Source organism: Protopterus annectens, chromosome 7.part0, assembly GCF_019279795.1.
Source record: "Protopterus annectens isolate FY-2018-M chromosome 7.part0, PAN1.0, whole genome shotgun sequence".
Classification (NCBI taxonomy): Eukaryota; Metazoa; Chordata; order Ceratodontiformes; family Protopteridae; genus Protopterus; species Protopterus annectens.
This window is the reverse complement of record NC_056739.1, coordinates 12,012,538-12,032,052: the sequence shown is the minus strand read 5'-3', so window position 1 is coordinate 12,032,052 and position 19,515 is coordinate 12,012,538. Positions and strand designations below refer to the sequence as shown.

The following is a 19,515-nucleotide window of genomic DNA, read 5'->3' as shown; positions in this document are numbered from 1 at the left end:
ACTCTGTCTGCTGTCGGAGTCCGTTTTTCCACCCCATCCAGACCGTACCCAAAGGGCAACGTGGTGGAAAAATGTGGTTTCGAAAACCCCAAGGCTCTTTCCCAGGCACACAGGGTGATGCCCCCTCTAGAGGCAGAGGAGGGGGTAGAGGTGGAAGACATCGCCCTGGTGGCAGAGGGGGTCCGCAAAACCAAGGTGACAGGGATACACTCCCCGGGAAACCTTTCCAGCACTCCTGAGAGGAGGCCCGACTGTCCTGCTCTGGAGGCAGTCGGGGGTCGCTTAGCTTTATACCCTCAGGCCTGGCAAAGTCTTACATCAGACAATTAGGTAAAAAGCATTGTTACCAGAGGTTACAGAATTCCTTTCCTATTGCCCCCAATTCCGCAGAAAAGACTCCCAGATGTACCGCCCCATCTGCGAGACCCTGCAGCTATAGAAATTTCAAAGCTGCTAGAAAAAAGAGTCATCCAACCAGTCCCTGCGGACCAAAGAGGATTCGAAACTTACTCAAGGTTCTTTTTAGTTCCAAAAAAGACAGGGGACTGGAGGCCAATTCTGGACCTAAGCAAACTCAATACCTTCATCAAGAAAGAAAAGTTCCGGATGGTCACGCTTCAATCGATCCTTCCATTTTTACAGAAGGAGGACTGGATGTGCTCAATAGATGTAAAGGACGCATACTACCACATCAAAATGGCCAGGGCATCCAGGGATCACTTGCGCTTCCGGCTGGGAGCCAGTCACTTTCAGTTTCGAGCCCTGCCCTTTGGTCTGACCTCAGCCCCCAGGGTTTTCACCAAATGTATGGCAGTGGTAGCGTCTCACTTGAGACGCCTGGGATTCCAGGTGTTTCCGTATCTGTACGACTGGCTCCTTTCTGCCACCACCGAGCGTCGACTGATTCAGGCCAGGGATTACACACTACAACTCTGTGTTCATCTCGGAATTTCCGTAAATTTCGAAAAATCTGTATTACAGCCATCACAGCATATCTCATTCATAGGAGCAGAATTGGATACATGTTGCTTAATCCTAAGGCTTCCTCCAGAAAGAATAGCCTCCCTACAAAACCATATATCTCTTCTCCTGTTGTCCAAAAAATCCCCAGCAAAACTGGTTCTGAAGGTTTTGGGTCTCATGGCAGCTTCTCTCATTGCGATACCCTTGAGAAGACTGCACATGAGAGTTCTTCAATGGCTACTGTTTGCACAATGGTCGTTCCAACAGTTACCCCTGACACGAAATTCACATCACAAACATCTGCAAATCGCACCTGTCTTGGTGGCTTCAGACTTGCAATCTCTCCAGCGGATGGCCATTTGTGCTACCCACGCCGACAGCTACGGTGACCACGGACGCTTCCCTGATAGGGTGGGGGGACATCTTTCAGGGACAGACAGTCCAAGGCGAATGGACCAAATTGGAGTACAATCTGCACCTCAATGTTCTAGAGATGAGGGCAGTGTTTCTAGCGTTGCAACACTTTTCTCCCCTTCTTCCTCTAGGGACCATTGCAGTTCAGTCAGACAACATGTCCGTAGTCTGGTACATAAACAAACAAGGGGGAACCAAGTCTTATCAACTATGCAGAGAGGCCATGAGAATCTGGCAATGGGCAGAGTCCACGGGTCGCTTTCTGATAGCAACGCACATCCCGGGGTTATCCAACGTCATAGCGGACAGGTTGAGCAGAGCCATCCTGTTACCTCACGAGTGGTCCCTCAAACTATCAATTGCGAAGAAAATTTTTCGCAAGTGGGGCCAGCCTTGCTGCGATCTGTTTGCGTCTCCAATGAACGCCAAATGCAGAAGCTATTTTGCCCTATTACCCCCTCCAGGGGAAGTCCCCAGGGACGCTCTGGTTCACGATTGGCCCCCTGGCCTCCTGTATGCCTTTCCTCCTATTCCTCTGATTGCAAAATTTCTACAGAAAGCCAACAACCTGGAGAGGACAATAATCCTCATTGCCCCATTCTGGCCTTGTCAAATTTGGTTTCCCTTTCTTCAAGCACACCAAATTCGGGAACCCTGGATCCTGGACCCAGAGTCGGATCTACTGACCCACTCGTCAGGGGCTCCCCACCCGTCGCTTCTCTCCCTAAGACTAGCAGCTTGGCTGCTCCGCTTCCCTTCTTAGCCAGGTCTGATCTTCTTTCCCCTGCAGTTCAAAATATTCTAGTGGCTTCTCATAAGGCTTCCACTACAAAGATTTACACTAGTAAATGGAAGCGTTTTGTACATTGGGCAACTACACAACAATTGGATCCCGTAATAGCCCCACTAAACAGAGTCTTGGAGTTTTTATCCGAACTATTCCACCAAGGAGCTTCTCCTGCCACTTTGAGAGTTCAATTGGCTGGTATTTCAAACTTTCATGTGGGAGAAAATGGGGCGCCTATTATGGCTCATAGACTTTGTAAGGCCTTTCTAAAAGGATCTTTTCATATCAGGCCACCAGTTAGAATTCCTACATCACCTTGGAATTTGAACCTTCTATTATCACAGCTAATGCTACCTCCTTTTGAACCAGCCTCTTCCTGTTCTTTGAAGTTTTTGTCATGGAAAACCCTTTTTCTGGTAGCTATCACATCAGCCAGAAGGGTATCAGAGCTTCAAGCTCTTTCCGTTAAACACCCATATTTGATCTTTCACCCTGATAGAGTATCTCTTCGCACTAATCCATCCTGTCTTCCCAAAGTTTGCTCCATCAATAACATTAATCAGTCCATTGAGCTCCCCACATTTTTCAAGAACCATTCCAGTAAGTTGGAATATATGTTACACAAGTTAGATGTTCATAGACAACTCAGGTTTTACTTGGATAGGACAAAGGATCACAGAAAAACAGATCAGCTCTTTATAGCCTTTGCAGACAGCAGAAAGGGCATGGCAGTTACGAAACGAACCCTTTCCAAATGGCTTTCCGATTGTATTATTTTTGTTTATACTGCCTCTGAGCAGAGTTTACCTGTTAAGCCCAAAGGGCATTCTACAAGATCAATATATACATCCCTGGCTCATGCAGCCCGCCTACCGTTGGACACTATTTGTGCGGCTGCCACTTGGTCTAAACCACATACTTTCATTACTCATTACAAAGTAGATATGGTTTCCAGGGACAGGGCAACCTTTGGTTCCACTGTGCTCAGGAACGTTCTCCCGTGAGTTCCTCAGGAACACGGAGCTAGGGACGCTACCCAGGTGTAAGAACAAACGGCGAGATTGAACACTCTCACATATAGAAGTTATGTCCTTACCATAACGTTCCATGTGGAGTGTTCATCTCACCTTTGTTCTTACATTACCACCCTCCCACCCTCAGGAAGAACGTCCAGTTTAGGTGTCTGGTTTGGTTCTCCCGCTTCTGCTTTGTTCAGTTATGGCGGCTGTGTTTCAGCTATGCTTGCATGTATGTGTTATGTTCACTTCCATTGAGTTCTGGTTTGTTTGCAAACTAGATCTGAGGTAACGGCAGAGGGGAATTGTGGGAGATAGGTTGGTCTCAATCTTCTTCTCGATGCAGAGCTTTGCCAAGCGGCCGACACGGAGCCGAGGATCGGCTCCGAACCCAGGTGTAAGAACAAAGGCGAGATGAACACTCCACATGGAACGTTATGGTAAGGACATAACTTCTATTTCGGCACTTGCATTTGTCTGGCTCTGTAAGTAGGTTATTCAGTATATAGTTTCTCTTAGAGATGGAAAGGAATATAGTAAGACCAGTCTAGATGTTTTCTGTATTTAATTTTAAAATATTCCCTGTGATTCTGAACTCTGTTGTCATTGTGTTGAGTTATTGAGTATTGTCTTGTGGTTTATTATTTATTATTAAATATATTTAAACCTTTTAATTATTGCTAGTTTGTTTAGAGATATTTAAGCTCTTAGAGTACTTGTATATGTATTTGGTGATACTGTACAGGCCACTCTTGAAATAGCCTTAAAAGTTTGGTCACACTTACCATTTGGATAATAGTAACATTACACAGTAGAATTGGTCACCCTTTGGGCAGGATCTTATAGCTGGTAAGTAAGAGCTGGTTGGTGGCAGGGATTACTGTCTTATAGTCTGGGCAGAAGGGGGCATAGCTAGTAAACCTGTGCCAGCCTTCCCCTGGAGTGTTTGTGTGTTTGCATATAAATCAAATCTCAAAGTGTGTTTGCGACAGCTACTTTTGCAGGGACACAAAGCACTGGTTGGACAGAGAGAATGCTGGAGGTTTTGGACTGACCACTCTGCTGTGATCTTAACCCTATAGCTGTGCCAGTGGGGAGTCTTATTTGGGAACTGGAGAGAGAGGGAGAAAGCAGCCCCAGACTGACTGTGATCTCTGTGTGTTCTTAGGGGAAATTGCACTTTACTGTGTGTGCAGTTGTTATCCTCCCAATGTGCACTTCCCTTACTGGTGTTAGTGTTGAGGATTGAGGCTCCTTGATTACTTGGCCAGTGCAGGGACATCTGAGGTTCTGTGTGATTTTGTGGAAAGCTTTAGGACTTCCTTTGTTAATTCTTCTTTTGCTGTGTCCACTTTATTTAGACCAAAGTAAAAGACACACTGACCTGAAGTCAGTAAGATGGTAAAACTTTCTCTGCAGTGGAATCCACATTTTCACCTGTCAGGGAACCTATTCTCAGAATCTACGGGCTGGAAAAAGTATGTGGGTCTGAAAGTCACAGAGCTCTTATCAAGATCCTCCTGGCACTAGACCTTTTCAGGGCAGAGGAGAAGGTAACAATAATAACTAACACACTAGAGGCAGAGGTGGACTGCATAACCATGGCTTTTGTAGTCCCTTTACTGACAAGCCCTTCCAATGCCCCTGAAGGGTTCTCTGACTGCTGTGCTCTACTTACCTCTGTACTCACAAGCCTGGCAGAGCATGGATGCTAAATACAATCTCCAGAGGTTACTCCATACCATTTTCAATTCCTCCTATCAAGAAGAAGAAAGTTTCTGATTTTCTACCCAGTCAGTGGAAACTTGCAGCAACAGACATTTTCAAGCTGCTGAAAAAAGGCTCATCCAACCAGTCCCCGAAGACCATTTGGAATCCAGAGTTTCCTTGAGGTTCATTTTAGTGCCCAAGAAATAGGAATCCTCCAACCCATGTTGGATCTGAGTCATTTAAATCAATGTGTCAAACAGACAAAGTTGCAGATGGTCAAACTTCAGTCCATTTTTCTCTGCTGAGGAAGGATGATTGGATGTGCTACACAGATCTCAAGGACGGTTACTATCATGTGAAGATAGATAAGCATTTGAGGAGATTTCTGTGTTTCTGACTGGGAGCCAGTCATTATCAATTTGGTCTCACCACTGCACCCAGTATGTTCACCAAGATGATAGCAGTAGTGGCAGTGAATATTCACCTCCTAGGGATCCATGATTTCTCATACCTCAATGACTGGCTCCTAAACACTACCTCCAATGATCTGTTATTGAAGTATTGGGACCATTTGCTCCATCTGATGCAGGACCTAGCGATCATGGTCAATTTACCCAAAAGTCATCTTACCCTACTCAACAAACAGAATTTATTGGATGCCACCTGGATACAAATTTGCAGATCATCATAATTCCTGACTCCTGGGTGCTCTCCTTGCACCTCACAGCCACTCAGGTTCTCCATCACCCTTCCTGTCTTTCAAGACTAATTATTTGACTACTAAAATTTAGCTAATGGCTTTGATGATCCTCATGGTTCCATTAGCTAGATTTTACATGAGAATGTTTCAGTTGCCCCTAACAGTGCAATGGTCCCAAGTATATCATCCACTTCATGCCAAAATTCGAATCACTCATATTTGCAGGCAACATATATCCAGATGAATATTGTCTCTTTCAGTAACAGAAGGATGTCAATTCCTTATGGACCCAATCCTGTGGCTGTACTAATCATGGACACATCCCTTCTAGGGTGGTGGGCCATTTCCAAGGGAAGGTAGTTCAAGATACTTGGTCACACGCAGAGGTCAACTTTCTCATCAATGTCCTGGAGATAAGGACAGTCCTCCTAACATTTCAGGCTTTTCAGGATGTCATCTCCAGGGGTGAGATATCTGTACAGACAGACAATATGCTGGTGCTTTGTTATATAAATATATGGAGGAACATGCTCCTACCCCCTATATTGAGAAGCCAAGGGAGTCTGACAATGGGCAATGTGTTTTAACCACTTTCTAATTGCAATGCATATCCCTGGATCATCGAATGTACTAGTGGACAAATGGAACAGAACTGTCTTATGCCTCACAAGTGGTCCCTCAATCCAACAGTGACAACTTAGATTTTCTGTCACTGGGGCCAACCTTGTTGTGATCTGTTTGCGTCCTACCTAAACAACAAGATCAGCAGTCTCTTTGCCATGATTCTGCAGCAGAGTCAGTCACTGAGGGATGTTCTAGCCCACAATTAGCCCCCATGTCCTCTCTATGGCTTTCCCTATTGCCTATGATAAACATGTTCATACAGAAAGCAAGAATGTGCAAGGCCAAGGTGATCCTCATTGCTCCTTTCTGACCTCGACATACATGTTTCCCTTCCTGTAGCCTCTACTAGTATATCCTTCACAGATGCTGGACCATTATCCAGACCTACTAACAAATCCTTCTGGACTGCCTCCGCTAGACCAAAAATCTCTGAAGTTGACTGCTTGGTTCCTCCAGTTCTAACATTAGCCAGAGATGCCAGGCTCAACACTTCTGTTGCTCAGATCATATCAGCCTCTCAGAAACTGTCCATTATGAGAATCAACTGTAGCATATGGATGAGGTTTTCCATCTGGACTATGTCTAGGGATTTAAATCCCTTCTCTCCCCCTATTCCTTCCATTCTTGAATTCCTGTTGGAACTTTTCTACCCCATAGGTTGGTACTAGGCTATCGGCCCTAGGGCCTATACAAGCCTAGCCATAACAATTCCCTGGCTATTTCTTCCCACACTATTTACTTCCCTGGACCCCTGTCTAGCATGAAGACTGATGTGATCCCTGGGGTGAATTTCCTTTCTCCCATCCAATCATCAAGTTTCCTTTTGAAGAGGGCCAAAGAGGCGCTCTGCTTGATAGGTTAATTTACTCTACTAATAGGTTGATAGGTTCATTTACTCTACTATCAAAGTGCACGTCAGCCATTTCAAACTTTCACATAATGACAATTATGTAGTTTCTTTGCAAGTCTCTAAGGCATTCTTGAAGGTACTGCTTATCAGAGATCTTGTAACTCCATGGGATATTAAAATTATGTTAAAAGCATTGTCTCAACCACTCTTTGAACTGGCAACATCAGAAAACATTTTTTCTGTTAGCAGTCACTTCAGCCAAGCAGATTTCGGAGATGCAAACCCTTTCCTGCAAGCCACCATATATGGTATTTCACAAAGATAGACTTTTCTTCCCAAGGTGGCATCCCAGTCTAATTTAAATCAATCAGTAAACCTACCAGTCTTTTTTCCAAGGTTCCTGAACAAAGGTGAATACATCATTACATATACTGGACATTCATCAGCAGCTTAGGTTCTACCTTCATAGGACCATTCAGGAAGTCATATCAGTTGTTTGTGGCATTCTCAAAACCTAAGTTGGGGAAAGCAGTGGCTAAGGTTACTCTGTCTAGATGGTTATCTGAAAACATCTCCTTTACTTGTGACAAAAAAGGTTTGTCTTTACAATCTAAACCTAAAGCACATTCCACAAGGGCAGTGACCATTTCAACAGTCTTTGCCAGTAGATTGCCTATTGATAATATTTGTGCAGCATCTACTTGGTCAACAGTTCACATCTTTGTATCTCATTATAAGATAGTTGAGCAATCCAGGTTACATTCCTCCTTTGGTTCCACCATCCTCAGGAATGTTTTTCCTTGATACCACCCAGGCCTTTTCACATTGGGAATCTGTCCCATAGTTTAATTAGATGAAAATAGACAACACTGAATAAGAAAGTTAACAATAGATCCATATTGTGTGGTTTTTGCCAGTTCAACTTCCCTCCCATCTGCCCCATTACAAATTGACATCAGTGGGCTTCTGATGACTGAATTGTCTCTGGCATAACCTATCTGTGAGTAGTCTTTACTGCTTTGTTCATAACCTTGCCACTTGTTACTAACTTTGGATTCAGCCTTAAACAGGGGTTGTATGATAAATGCACACGTATTAGTTTAGATATGGCTATGATATCTTTATGGGGGGCAAACTCCATCTGAGGTACTGAGATGGTGTTCAGTGCATTATGGGTAGAGGAGGAGTCAGAGTACTGGAACCAGAGAGCTTCAGAATCAGTGTCGAGGTTGGATCTGGTCATACCTGGCAACCCATAGTTTTACCATAAGAAAATCAGACAAAAAAGATCTGCCATAATGGTATGTACATAACTTTCATTTATCTCTTAAGTACTTAACTTTCTTTGCAAAACTTGCATCAGCAATGTGTCTTTGTCAGTTTGTTTAGCTACCAGTCTTTTATCCAAACCAGCAGAATGTTGGAAAATGTCCCATGCATTTGCTGAATATGCACATAGAACTCCGATATTACACTAACAGAACCACCAAATTCAAGGGAATCATTGATTTCTTGTTTCACTCGAGAAAGAGAAATAAGTCCTACTAGTTAGCAAGTCATATTATCTAAATTTTTGGCCCACCGCATTGTTTTTTATTATGACAAGTATGATAAACCTCTACAAAACATAATTATAGCATGCTTCCCTACTCCACATGCTACATTTGCAACTTTTTAAGGAATGTTTCAATACAAGACATTATGAAGCTTCCACATGTCCTACTGTACAAACTTTCAGAAAATGGTACAAGCCATAAGCCAAGTCAGGGTTTAGGACAGATCTTTGCGTGGCTTTTCTACAGGAGATCCTGTAACTGATCACCTCTTATGGATATACTAACTCTACTTAGGAATATACACAAGGGTTATGATTTAGAGTTAACCCTAACCTTCCCCAATGAAGAGAGTATGGTTGTGCATTAGGTTTGAATATAACAATAGATTTTCAAGGAAAGGTCAATGTACCAGCAAAGTCACCATACCTCCATTTTCCCACCAGCAAAGCTGAATTTATCTTCATTATATCTATTTTGTTATTTGCTACACAGTTAAATGCTTTACTACATAATAATAATAGTAATATATTGTACTAAGCTATTATTTACTACATTCACAGTTCATTTTGAGGGCTAGAAGGGGTTTGAAGAAGAGAAGAAGACTTAGCAATGCTGGCTATATATGAATAGCTTACTAAATAACTGGGAATCAGTGAAACACTGAACTATTTCCAACACAGATCTTCACATAAATATGAGCATCCTTATGGCAACTCAGTGTGGGGAAAATAATCACATAAGATGGAGGTGCAAAGGTTATTATTTACCATTTTATTGAGAAGACATTAATTTGATAATCAGCTGTTGTGATAAGTACTTTACACACAGTGGTACTATATTCTAGAACATTTCAGTCTGCATGGTACTTACATTGCCCTATATTCCCCAGAAGATCTACTTGAGCCTTCTTATTTTTCATCTATCATTTCAAGAGCTCTTGATAGAGCAACGTCTGGGAAGGATTCTCCATTCCTATGTCGCTTCTTTCCTCATTGCCAAAAAAGAATGGAGAGTATCCTGTCTGGCTGCTTAGGGTGGTCTTTAAACACTGGTGATGAGGGCATGAACTCTGCAGAAGAAAGTGTTGACCCTAATGATGACTCTGAAGAAGTGTGGCATAGGGCTGCCACTGCTGGCAGAATAAATGTTTTGACTGAAGAATGCCCTACTGAATGAGATTACCTTGCATCCCTGGTGTTATGGTAGCTGCTGTTTAAGTAAGATTTATGATGATTATGTCACATAACTCTATTATAATTCCTTGATATGTGAATGACTGATGTTTGGACTTCTTTCCATTAAACTGATAATGTCTTGTCAGAGAGCATTTCATTATTTCATTATTCAATTAAAAATATTCTGTGGGAACTTGGCATGTATTTCATCCTGTTGACTATCCAGAGGAATTCAGCTATTTATTTTTGTCATTCATTATGGTCAGCTGGGCATGGACTATTTTAAGTGGATGACCAAGGAGTAAATTGCTGCATAGTAATAACAATGAGTTCAAATTTGTGTCATAATCAGTGACTATGTAACAGTAAATTAGAAATGGCATTACATCACAGTCAAAAGTTGTATTTAGAGTTAAATGGATTTATTTTATAATAAAGTACTTCCACTTTTGCCCTTCAAGTACTTAATTTTCTTCCTGGATTATGTTGCTGGTTTTAGGAAAGGCTTACAAGGGATGCTGACAGAATGAAAGAGACTATAGAGAAATTAAAAGAGGAAAACAGGAGGGTAAGTTCAAGCATCAATAAAAGCAGTTACTAATGGAATCAGACAGTATGCTTCACTAATATACCAGTACAAAGCAGCCCAGCTCTCCTAGAAATAGATTATATCTAATAGATGCAATGACAGTAATCAGAATAAATCTGAGAAAGCTGGTGGCTATTGAAAATGTATAACGGTGGTGACTTTTATTCCTGTCCTTGCCATTCAGGAAAAATGTATTGAGTTTGTTTCTGTACTTTACCTCATGAATTCATTTATGGGTAGTATTTCTCATCTGCTTGCCTTTGAGGTAGTCTGACATGGTAGATAATAAAACAAGAGCAGCTGCCATATAGCATCACCCTCTTAAAAGAACGCATAGGTCTTGGACGTGGTACTTACTGACCAGTAATAGAGAGGTAATCCTTAAGATGTTCATCATATTGATCATTGCTGTAGTAGCCTTATCTATATAACAACCAGTGAACTCCCAAAACTTCAGGGTGCCTTCCAAGCACCCAAACTGTCAGGCAGCTTGAGCTGAGCTGACTAAAAGACAAGTTTGGACAACAAGCCTTTCAAAGCTTTACTGCCACTGAAGATTGTGCTCCTCTAAGCTGTTTGAGGGACAGCAGTCAGCTTGTGCTGTTCCTTTGCTGGTCAGATAAGTTCCTTTTGGAAAAAACATCAATTTTCTAATAATTGTTTGTGATCTACCACTTTCCTCTTCAGGAAAGTTATTTTAAAACTAGGACTTTTCTGTTTTAACTGACTGTTGAGAGACTTTTATTTGTAAATGGTTGCTGTCTTTTTCCTATTAGTTTAAATGTTTAAAGTAACTGAAAATGATTTTTTTTCTGTGGAGCAATTGTGTTTATTTTAGATTTTAGGTGTGGCAAAGTGTTTTAAAGTGCTTTTTACTGTGATTTTGTGTGAAAAAGTGATTTTTAAAGACTTAGTTCTTACCAGCATTTGCTGCTGTCTTCCCTGGGAAAGAGGTGCCATTTTTGGCTTGACTGTGGAACAAACTACCAGTCCCATGGTTAGTCCTTCTTTCAGCCACAAAAAGAAAAAGTTAATCAAACAGCCTGTGCCACCACAGTAGGCTAGCAGTTTGCCACAGTGGCAGGTTTGTGACTCAGATGTGGCAATTTGTAGTACCTCAGGCCACTCATATTTTACTCTGGATCCCTCTGGTGTAGCTCCTACAGCCACTATGGACTGGGGGTTAGCCATATCTTCTGCAGTTGTTGGGGTCCCCTTAGTGAACAAGGGAGAGCCGCTCTTGTTGTTCCTGGAAGAGGAAACAAAGAAGGCTTCCCTTTTGTGTCAAAATGTTGTGGCCATACTTGGGGAGGCTGCTGCTGCCATTAGTAATACGGTTTGCCCCTTTTTTCTTGTCAAAAGAAAAAGAAAACTAAGCATGTATCTAATCCTCCTCAAATTTCCTTAGACAGGAGTAGTTTACTGGGCCTGGCTCAGGGTTTAATTCAAGCTATTGCTCTTTCTGGTAAAAGAAAGAGGGATACCACTTATCATGCAAAGATTCAAAATTCTGAATCTGAACAGGAAGATGAAAGGACAGATACAGGGTTTTCTCCTCAGACTTCTAGTTCAGATTCAGAAGAGAGTTCAGTTTCTGATTCTCCATGTGGGGATTTCTCTTTCTATGAGACTTTTGCTAGAATGTGCCAGTGTTTTCATTTGGAGAACACTGAGGCTTTTCAGTCCCTCAGAATATACTATGAGTTGTTACAGAAGGAATTTCCAGAACCCACACCCATTTCTCCCAGTTTGTCTACTTTGGATGGTGTGTGAGTTTCTGTTTGCAGTTTTCATGATAGTAAGCCATCTGCCCCTAAAAGGGCAGATAAGATGTATAAAGTTCAGCAGTCTTTCTTAAACCTGATCATACAGCTATATCTTTAGTTGCCCCCACTGTTGATAAATACCTAATTAATTTGAATCCTACTATTTTTTGATAAGGATAGTAAGATGATTGATAAGTATGGGAAAAAGTGTATACTTTTGCAACTTTGGTTTTCAGAATTTTGAATTTTCAGGCTCGTGTATTAAAAGTTTGTTATGACTAATTGTGGAAGTATGAGGAATATTGTATCTGGATTTTCTTCTCATGAGGAAAAAAATCTGCTTTAAATAATTTAGTTTTTTCTACTGCACAGGTCACTGTTCATAGTTTACAATGTGGCTATGACTCTGTTGATGCTTCTACTAGGGCTATGCCCATTGGTACTGTTTTGAAGAGGTTTGCATAGCTGCATTCTCAGAGCCTCCCAAATGATGTTAAAAGTGAGAATGTTAAGTTGTCCATCTCGCCTTCATTCTTGCTGGATGGGTTCGGAGCCGACCTCGGTTCCGACTCGGCCACTCTAAAAGCTCGAGAGTTGGTTCCACCGGCTCGAGGCTCCCCTTATATCCCACAATGCTAGGCGGTAATATTTCAGATCTCGTTTGCCGCTACAGCTATCGAGGTGTGTTGCTTCAACCGGCTTCAGGTTAGTGTAGAAAACAGTTTAAAAACTACTAAATCCCTTTTAAATTAGTTTTTCATACATTATCCCCTTACTTTAAAGGATATTTATCCCTTCCTCCTTGTTTTTCACCCTTTACCACAAGAACTTATATGTTCTTCCCTTAGGCCTTCGGGCCCTTCCATTCCCCCTTGGAGAGTATGTGTTTTTTGTAGGGACTTTTATAAATTAAAACTATCTAAGTTTATTTAGTTTTAAGTTAGTTTTATTTAGTGTATACTGTAATCGGTGTGTCTGTGCTTGTGTGTGATTACACTTGTTCCTTAAATGTCTAAGGATTCGAAGGTCTCAGGCTTCAAGAAGTGTGACTCGTGCTGTCAGAAAATGTCTCTGACAGACGGTCACACTTCTTGTGTGTACTGCCTGGGACCTTTACACCTGCAGGACTCTTGTGCTGTATGCCATGGCTTCAGCCCTAGAGTCCTGCAGGAAAGAAAAAATAAGCTCATCTTACGGGGCTTGCTTAAATCTGAGGGTCCCCTGACTGTTTCTTTGGGCAAATCCTCTAAGGCTTCTAGGTCTTCGACTCCAGCATCTGAGTCGACACCTAAGGCGTCGAAGTCTGCTACTACATCGGCTCCGGCTGGAGCCGATGAGACTTGAGCTCTTATTTCTGTGGTTCCCTCGGCTCCGGCTGGAGCCGAGGTATTAGAAATCTCTGAGTCGGCTCCGATAAGGCTATCGGAACTGACATCTAGGAAGAGGTCTAGGTCACCGTCCCTTGGCTCCGTTCATTCGGCTCCAGCATCTCCCTTGCTGTCTGAACGGAGCCATAGATCTCTCTCTAGGTCATCGAGACTGTCTGACCATGACCTTCAGAGGGTAGTGAGTCGACTTCTTAAGTCCGAGGCACTGGCCCAAATGCTTCAGAGCCGACTCATCAGTCGATGCTTAATCCTATTCCTCAAAATGTTCCTCCTCCGACTCCTTTGAGTTCGAGCCAGGCGTTCGGACCGAGACTGTGGTAGCGTCGGAGCCGATACAGTTGTCTTCGGCTCCGTCGGCTCCGATTTCTTCCTTGGAAGAATCTCGGCGCGGACTTCCCTCGTCGGTTCGAGGGGTGAGTGGCATCGGACCCTTGTCCGACCCGCTCTCCCTCTCGGTGCTTCGGCGCTGGTGAGTTCGGCTCCGGCATCGGCCTCGGAACCATCACTGTCGGTGCCGAGGGAGGTTTTCAGCTTTTCAGAGCGGGGACCTCTGGCTCTGCCTGACAGGGGTGCTTTCGAGGTCATGCGGAGTGTGTTGGAACCCTGTTCAACTCCACAGTCGGCTCCGTCCGTCCCTCCCTCTTCGGTGCCTCAGGTGATGTCTACTCACTCCCTCATCCCAGACCGCAGAGAGCCAGCTCCTCAAGAATCCCCTGTGGGGATCTCATCCTCTTCCGAGGCTTCTCCTGAATTGGCAGGGAGCCCCTAGGAAGAGAAAGTGCAAGAGGAAGCACATAGACTCACCTGAGTCTGTCACCTCTGACACGGATTTAGAGGATTCTGAGGGTTCCCCCCGTTCCCCTTCTGAAGATGTCTCCTTTGCAGACATTCTGGAGATCTTGAAACAGAGGGAAATTGGCCGACCCTTAACCCTTGGAGGATGAATCTGTGTATCTTGAGGCGTTGGCTCTGCCCTTTCCCCTTTGACCCCTTATGCAGGTGGTAGCAAAAAAGGCTTGGACGGCTCCTGACTCAGTGGACCCAACCCCCAGGAGACCTTCAAAGTTCATTACAGCACCAGCAGACAAGCAATTTCTGACTAAGGGAGTTTCTGTGGATGCTATGGTGGTAGCTGCTGCCACTAAGAAGGAACTAGCTGATCCTTCAGTGCCTGTCCATCCCCCTAACAAGGAATCTAGGTCTATGGACAGGTATGGGAAGCGGATGTTTTCCTCAGCGACCTTTTCTATGCGTTCGCTGAACTACACCTGTCATTTCACCCGTCTTCAAAGGGACTTGATCAAGGAAGCGAGTGAGATGTTAAAGGATCCTACGGCTGCGGGTTTTCAGGACAAGATGAACGCTCAGCTGGCTACCCTAAATTCTATAGCTAACTCCTCCATGCGCCTCCTCTCATATGCGGATGATGGAGCGAGCAGAGCCGCAGGGACAGGTGTGGCCTTACGCCGGCATGCCTGGATGCGGCTATGCAATTTTGCGGACCCCTTTAAGACGTCTTTCACTAATTCCCCGTTTGATGGATCATCCCTTTTTGGTCCTCAAGTGAAAGAAACTTTGACAAGGTGCGAGAGGGATGGCAAAACTCTTTCTGCCGTCGGAGTCCGTTTTTCTACTCCTTCTAGGCCTTACCCCAAAGGCCAGAAAAGTGGGAAAATGTGGTTCTGCAAGCAATCTCAAGGGGCTTTGCCTGACGCACAGAGTCGGTTCCCCTCTAGAGGCAGAGGGGGGAACAATAATGGTAGACGTCGCCCTAGAGGCAGGGGGGGTCCGCAGAACCAGGGCAATCGAGAAACCTTTTCCGATAAGCCCTTCCAGCATCCCTGAGGTGTTGCCCGACTGTCCACCTTCGGAGGCAGTTGGGGGAAGATTATCACTGTACCCAGAAGCCTGGCGATCCCTAACTCAAGACAAGTGGGTACAGTCCATCATTTCCGAAGGCTATTCCATTCCGATGTTAAGTTGTCTATCTCGCCTTCATTCTTGCTGGATGGGTTTGGAGCCGACCTCGGCTCCGACTCGGCCACTCTAAAAGCTCGAGAGTTGGTTCCACCGGCTCGAGGCTCCCCTTATATCCCACAATGCTAGGCATGAGTTACCTCAGATCTCGTTTGCCGCTACAGCGATCGAGGTGTTGGTTTTCTACCGGCTTCTTGGTAAGTAAACTTTCAGTAAAGTTAGGATACTTAAACCCCTTTATTTTTAATTTTAACTACATTTTCCCTTAGTTTAGTGGAATTCTAACCCTTTTTTCACAAAAATCCCGTTTCTTCCCCACAAGAACTTAAAAGTTCTCCCTCGGGCTTTCCGGCTTTTCTTCCATTCCCTAGTGGTGTGTGTGTGTTGCTTCTCTTAATTAAAACATATTGATAGTTGTTTTATTTTTGAGTTTTTAAAAATAAGATAAGGTGTAATCAGTGTGTTTGACTGAGTGTGTGTGGTTACACTTTCTTGTTCTAAGATGTCTAAAGACACAAAGGTCTCAGGCTTCAAGAAGTGTGATGCGTGCTGTCAGAAAATGTCTCTGACAGACGGTCACACTTCTTGTGTCTACTGCCTGGGGCCTTTGCACCTGCAGGACTCCTGTGCTGTATGCCACGGCTTCAGTCCCAGGGTCCTGCAGGAAAGAAAGAACAAATTGATCCTAAGGGGTCTACTTAAGCCTGAGGATTCCCTCTCTGTCTCTGGGAAGCCCTCCAAGGCTTCTAGGTCCTCGGCTCCAGCTACTGAGCCGAGACCTAAAGCTACTAAACCTATGTCTGCATCGGCTCCGGCTGGAGCCGATGAGTCTACAGCTTCTGTGGTTCCCTCGGCTCCGGCTGGAGCCGAGGTATTAATTCCCTTGTCGGCTCCGACCAGACCTTGAGCCGACATCTAGGAAGAGATCTAGGTCTCCATCCCTTGGCTCCGTTCATTCGGCTCCAGCATCTCCTCTGCTGTCTGAATGGAGCCATAAATCTCACTCCTCTAGGTCATCGAGGCTGTCGGATCATGACCTTCAGAGGGTAGTGAGTCGACTTCTTAAGTCCGAGGCACTGGCCCAAATGCTTCAGAGCCCGACTCATCAGTCGATGCCTGCCCCTGTCCATCAATATGTTCCTCCTCCGACTCCGTTGAGCTCGGGCGCGTTGAACCGAGACTGTGGTTGCGTCGGAGCCGATACAGATGTCTTCGGCTCCGTCGTCGGCGCCGTTTTCTTCTTTCAAGAATCTCGGCGCCGGACTTCCTCGTCGGCTCGAGGGTGAGTGGCATCGGACCCTTGTCCGACCCGCTCTTCCTCTCGCTTCGGCGCTGGTGAGTTCGGCTCCGACATCGGCCTCGGAGCCATCACTGTCGGTGCTGAGGGAGGTTCTCAGCTTCTCGGAGCGGGGACCTCTGGCTCTGCCTGACAGGGGTGCGTTCGAGGTCATGCGGAGTGTGTTAGAACCTGGCTCTACTCCACAGTCGGCTCCGTCCGCCCCTCCCTCTACGGTGCCTCAGGTCAAGTCGACTCACTCCCTCATCCCGGACCGCAGAGAGCCAGCTCCTCAGGAACCCCCTGTGGGGATCTCATCCTCTTCCGAGGCCTCTCCTGATTTGGCAGAGGAGCCCCCTCGGAAGAGAAAGTGTAAGAGGAAACACATTGACTCACCTGAGTCCGTCACCTCTGACACAGATTTAAAGGATTCCGAGGGTTCCCCCTGTTCCCCTTCTGAAGATGTCTCTTTTGCAGACATTCTAGAAATCCTCAAACAGAGGGGAAATTGGCCAGCCCTCAACCCTTCGGAGGATGAATCTGTGTACCTTGAGGCGTTTGGCTCTCGTCCTTCCACCTCCTGGGTGTCTCCCCCCTTTGACCCCCTCATGCAGGTGGTAGCTAAAAAGGCATGGACGGCTCCTGATTCAGTGGACCCCACTCCCAGGAGACCCTCAAAATTCATAACGGCACCAGCAGACAAACAGTTCTTGACAAAAGGAGTTTCTGTGGATGCTATGGTGGTTGCTGCTGCCACTAAGAAGGAACTAGCTGATCCTTCAGTACCTGTCCATCCACCTAACAAGGAATCTAGGTCCATGGACAGGTACGGGAAGCGGATGTTCTCGTCAGCGACATTTGCTATGCGTTCGCTGAACTACCTATGCCATTTTACTCGTCTTCAAAGGGACTTGATCAAAGAAGCGAGTGACATGTTGAAGGATCCTACAGCTGCGGGTTTTCAAGATAAGATGAACACTCAGCTGGCTACCCTGAACTCCATAGCCAACTCCTCCATGCGCCTCCTTTCTTATGCGGCTGATGGAGCGAGCAGGGCCGCAGGGACAGGTGTGGCCTTACGTAGGCATGCCTGGATGCGGCTATGCAATTTTGGACCCCTTTAAAACGTCTTTCACTAATTCCCCATTCGATGGATCATCTCTCTTTGGTCCTCAAGTGAAAGAAACCTTGACTAGGTGCGAGACTGATGGCAAGACTCTTTCTGCCGTCGGAGTCCGTTTTCTACTCCTTCTAGGCCTTACCCCAAAGGCCAGAAAAGTGGGAAAATGTGGTTCCGTAAACAATCTCAAGGGACTTCACCTGGCGACAGAGTCGGTTCCCGCCAGAGGCAGAGGCGGGAATAACAATGGTAGACGTCGCCCTCGAGGCAGGGGGGGTCCGCAGAACCAGGGCAATCGAGAAGCCTTCTCTGATAAGCCCTTTCAGCATCCCTGAGGTGTTGCCCGACTGCCCACCGGAGGCAGTCGGGAAGATTGTCACTGTACCCAGAAGCCTGGCTATCCTGACTCAAGACAAATGGGTACAGTCCATCATTTCCGAAGGCTATTCCATTCCCTTTCTTCGCATTCCAAACCAATCAAAAAAATCCCTTCCAGATGTTCCACCCGCTCAAAGGGATCTAGCGGATTTGGAAATTTCAAAGCTGCTTGCGAAAAGAGCAATTCAGCCAGTTCCAGCAGACCAGCAAGGATCCGGAATCTACTCAAGGTTCTTTTTAGTTCCAAAGAAAACAGGGGACTGGAGACCAATTTTGGATCTCAGTATCTTGAACAGATCAGTCAAGAAAACAAGATTTCGGATGGTCACGCTGCAGTCCATCCTTCCCCTATTGGGAAAAGGAAACTGGATGTGCTCTATAGACCTTCAGGATGCGTGCTATCACATAAAATGAACAGACGCTCCAGAAGATTCCTCCGCTTCAGGCTGGGAACCAGTCATTTTCAATTCAGGGCCCTGCCCTTTGGTCTCACCACTGCCCCCGGGTGTTCACCAAATGCATGGCAGTGGTAGCTTCTCACCTGAGACGACAAGGATTCCAGGTGTTTCCATATTTGGACGACTGGCTCCTCACAGCTCCCACCAAGCATCTCCTTCTGATGGCCAGAGATTACACTTTTCGCATTTGTCAAAAGTTAGGCATTTCAATAAATTGCGAAAAGTCTGTTTTGTCGCCTTGTCGTACTATTACCTTCATAGGCAAAAATCTAAACACAGTAGACATGTCTGCGAGACTAACAGATCAGAGAATAACAGACATACACAAACTGGTCTCACTCCTTTTCAACAACAACAGAATCAAAGCCAGGTTAGTTCTGAAAGTGTTGGGAATTGTGGCGGCGGCCATACCTCTGCTTCCATTAGCCAGATTCCACATGAGAATCCTTCAATGGATGCTCTTTACACAATGGTCATACCAGCAACTTCCAATGTCCCACACCATTATGATCACGCAGGCGTGCAGAAATCATCTCATGTGGTGGATGTCTTCCCCTCAGCTCTTATTGGGAAGACCCTTATTCCTCCCCCTCCGGTTGCTACTCTGACAACTGAAGCCTCCCTGATCGGGTGGGGGGGGCATTATCAGGGCAGGATGGTCCAGGGCACATGGCAACCAGACGAATGCCACTTGCACATAAATGTTCTGGAGATGAGAGCAGTGCTTTTAGCGTTGCAAGCCCTTCAAGACTCTCTTCCCTTGGGAAC

At 45.2% G+C, this 19,515-nt stretch overlaps 1 protein-coding gene across 1 annotated transcript in view; it reads left to right on the top strand.

Annotated features, from left to right (window-relative positions):
* LOC122805771 (synaptonemal complex protein 1-like) overlaps window positions 1–19,515 on the top strand; it is a 5,909,626-nt gene that overhangs the window by 5,435,723 nt on the left and 454,388 nt on the right. The window contains exon 24 of the mRNA XM_044076039.1: window positions 10,295–10,363. Within this exon, the coding sequence (XP_043931974.1) occupies window positions 10,295–10,363 (69 nt within the window). The remainder of the gene's footprint in view (window positions 1–10,294; window positions 10,364–19,515) is intronic.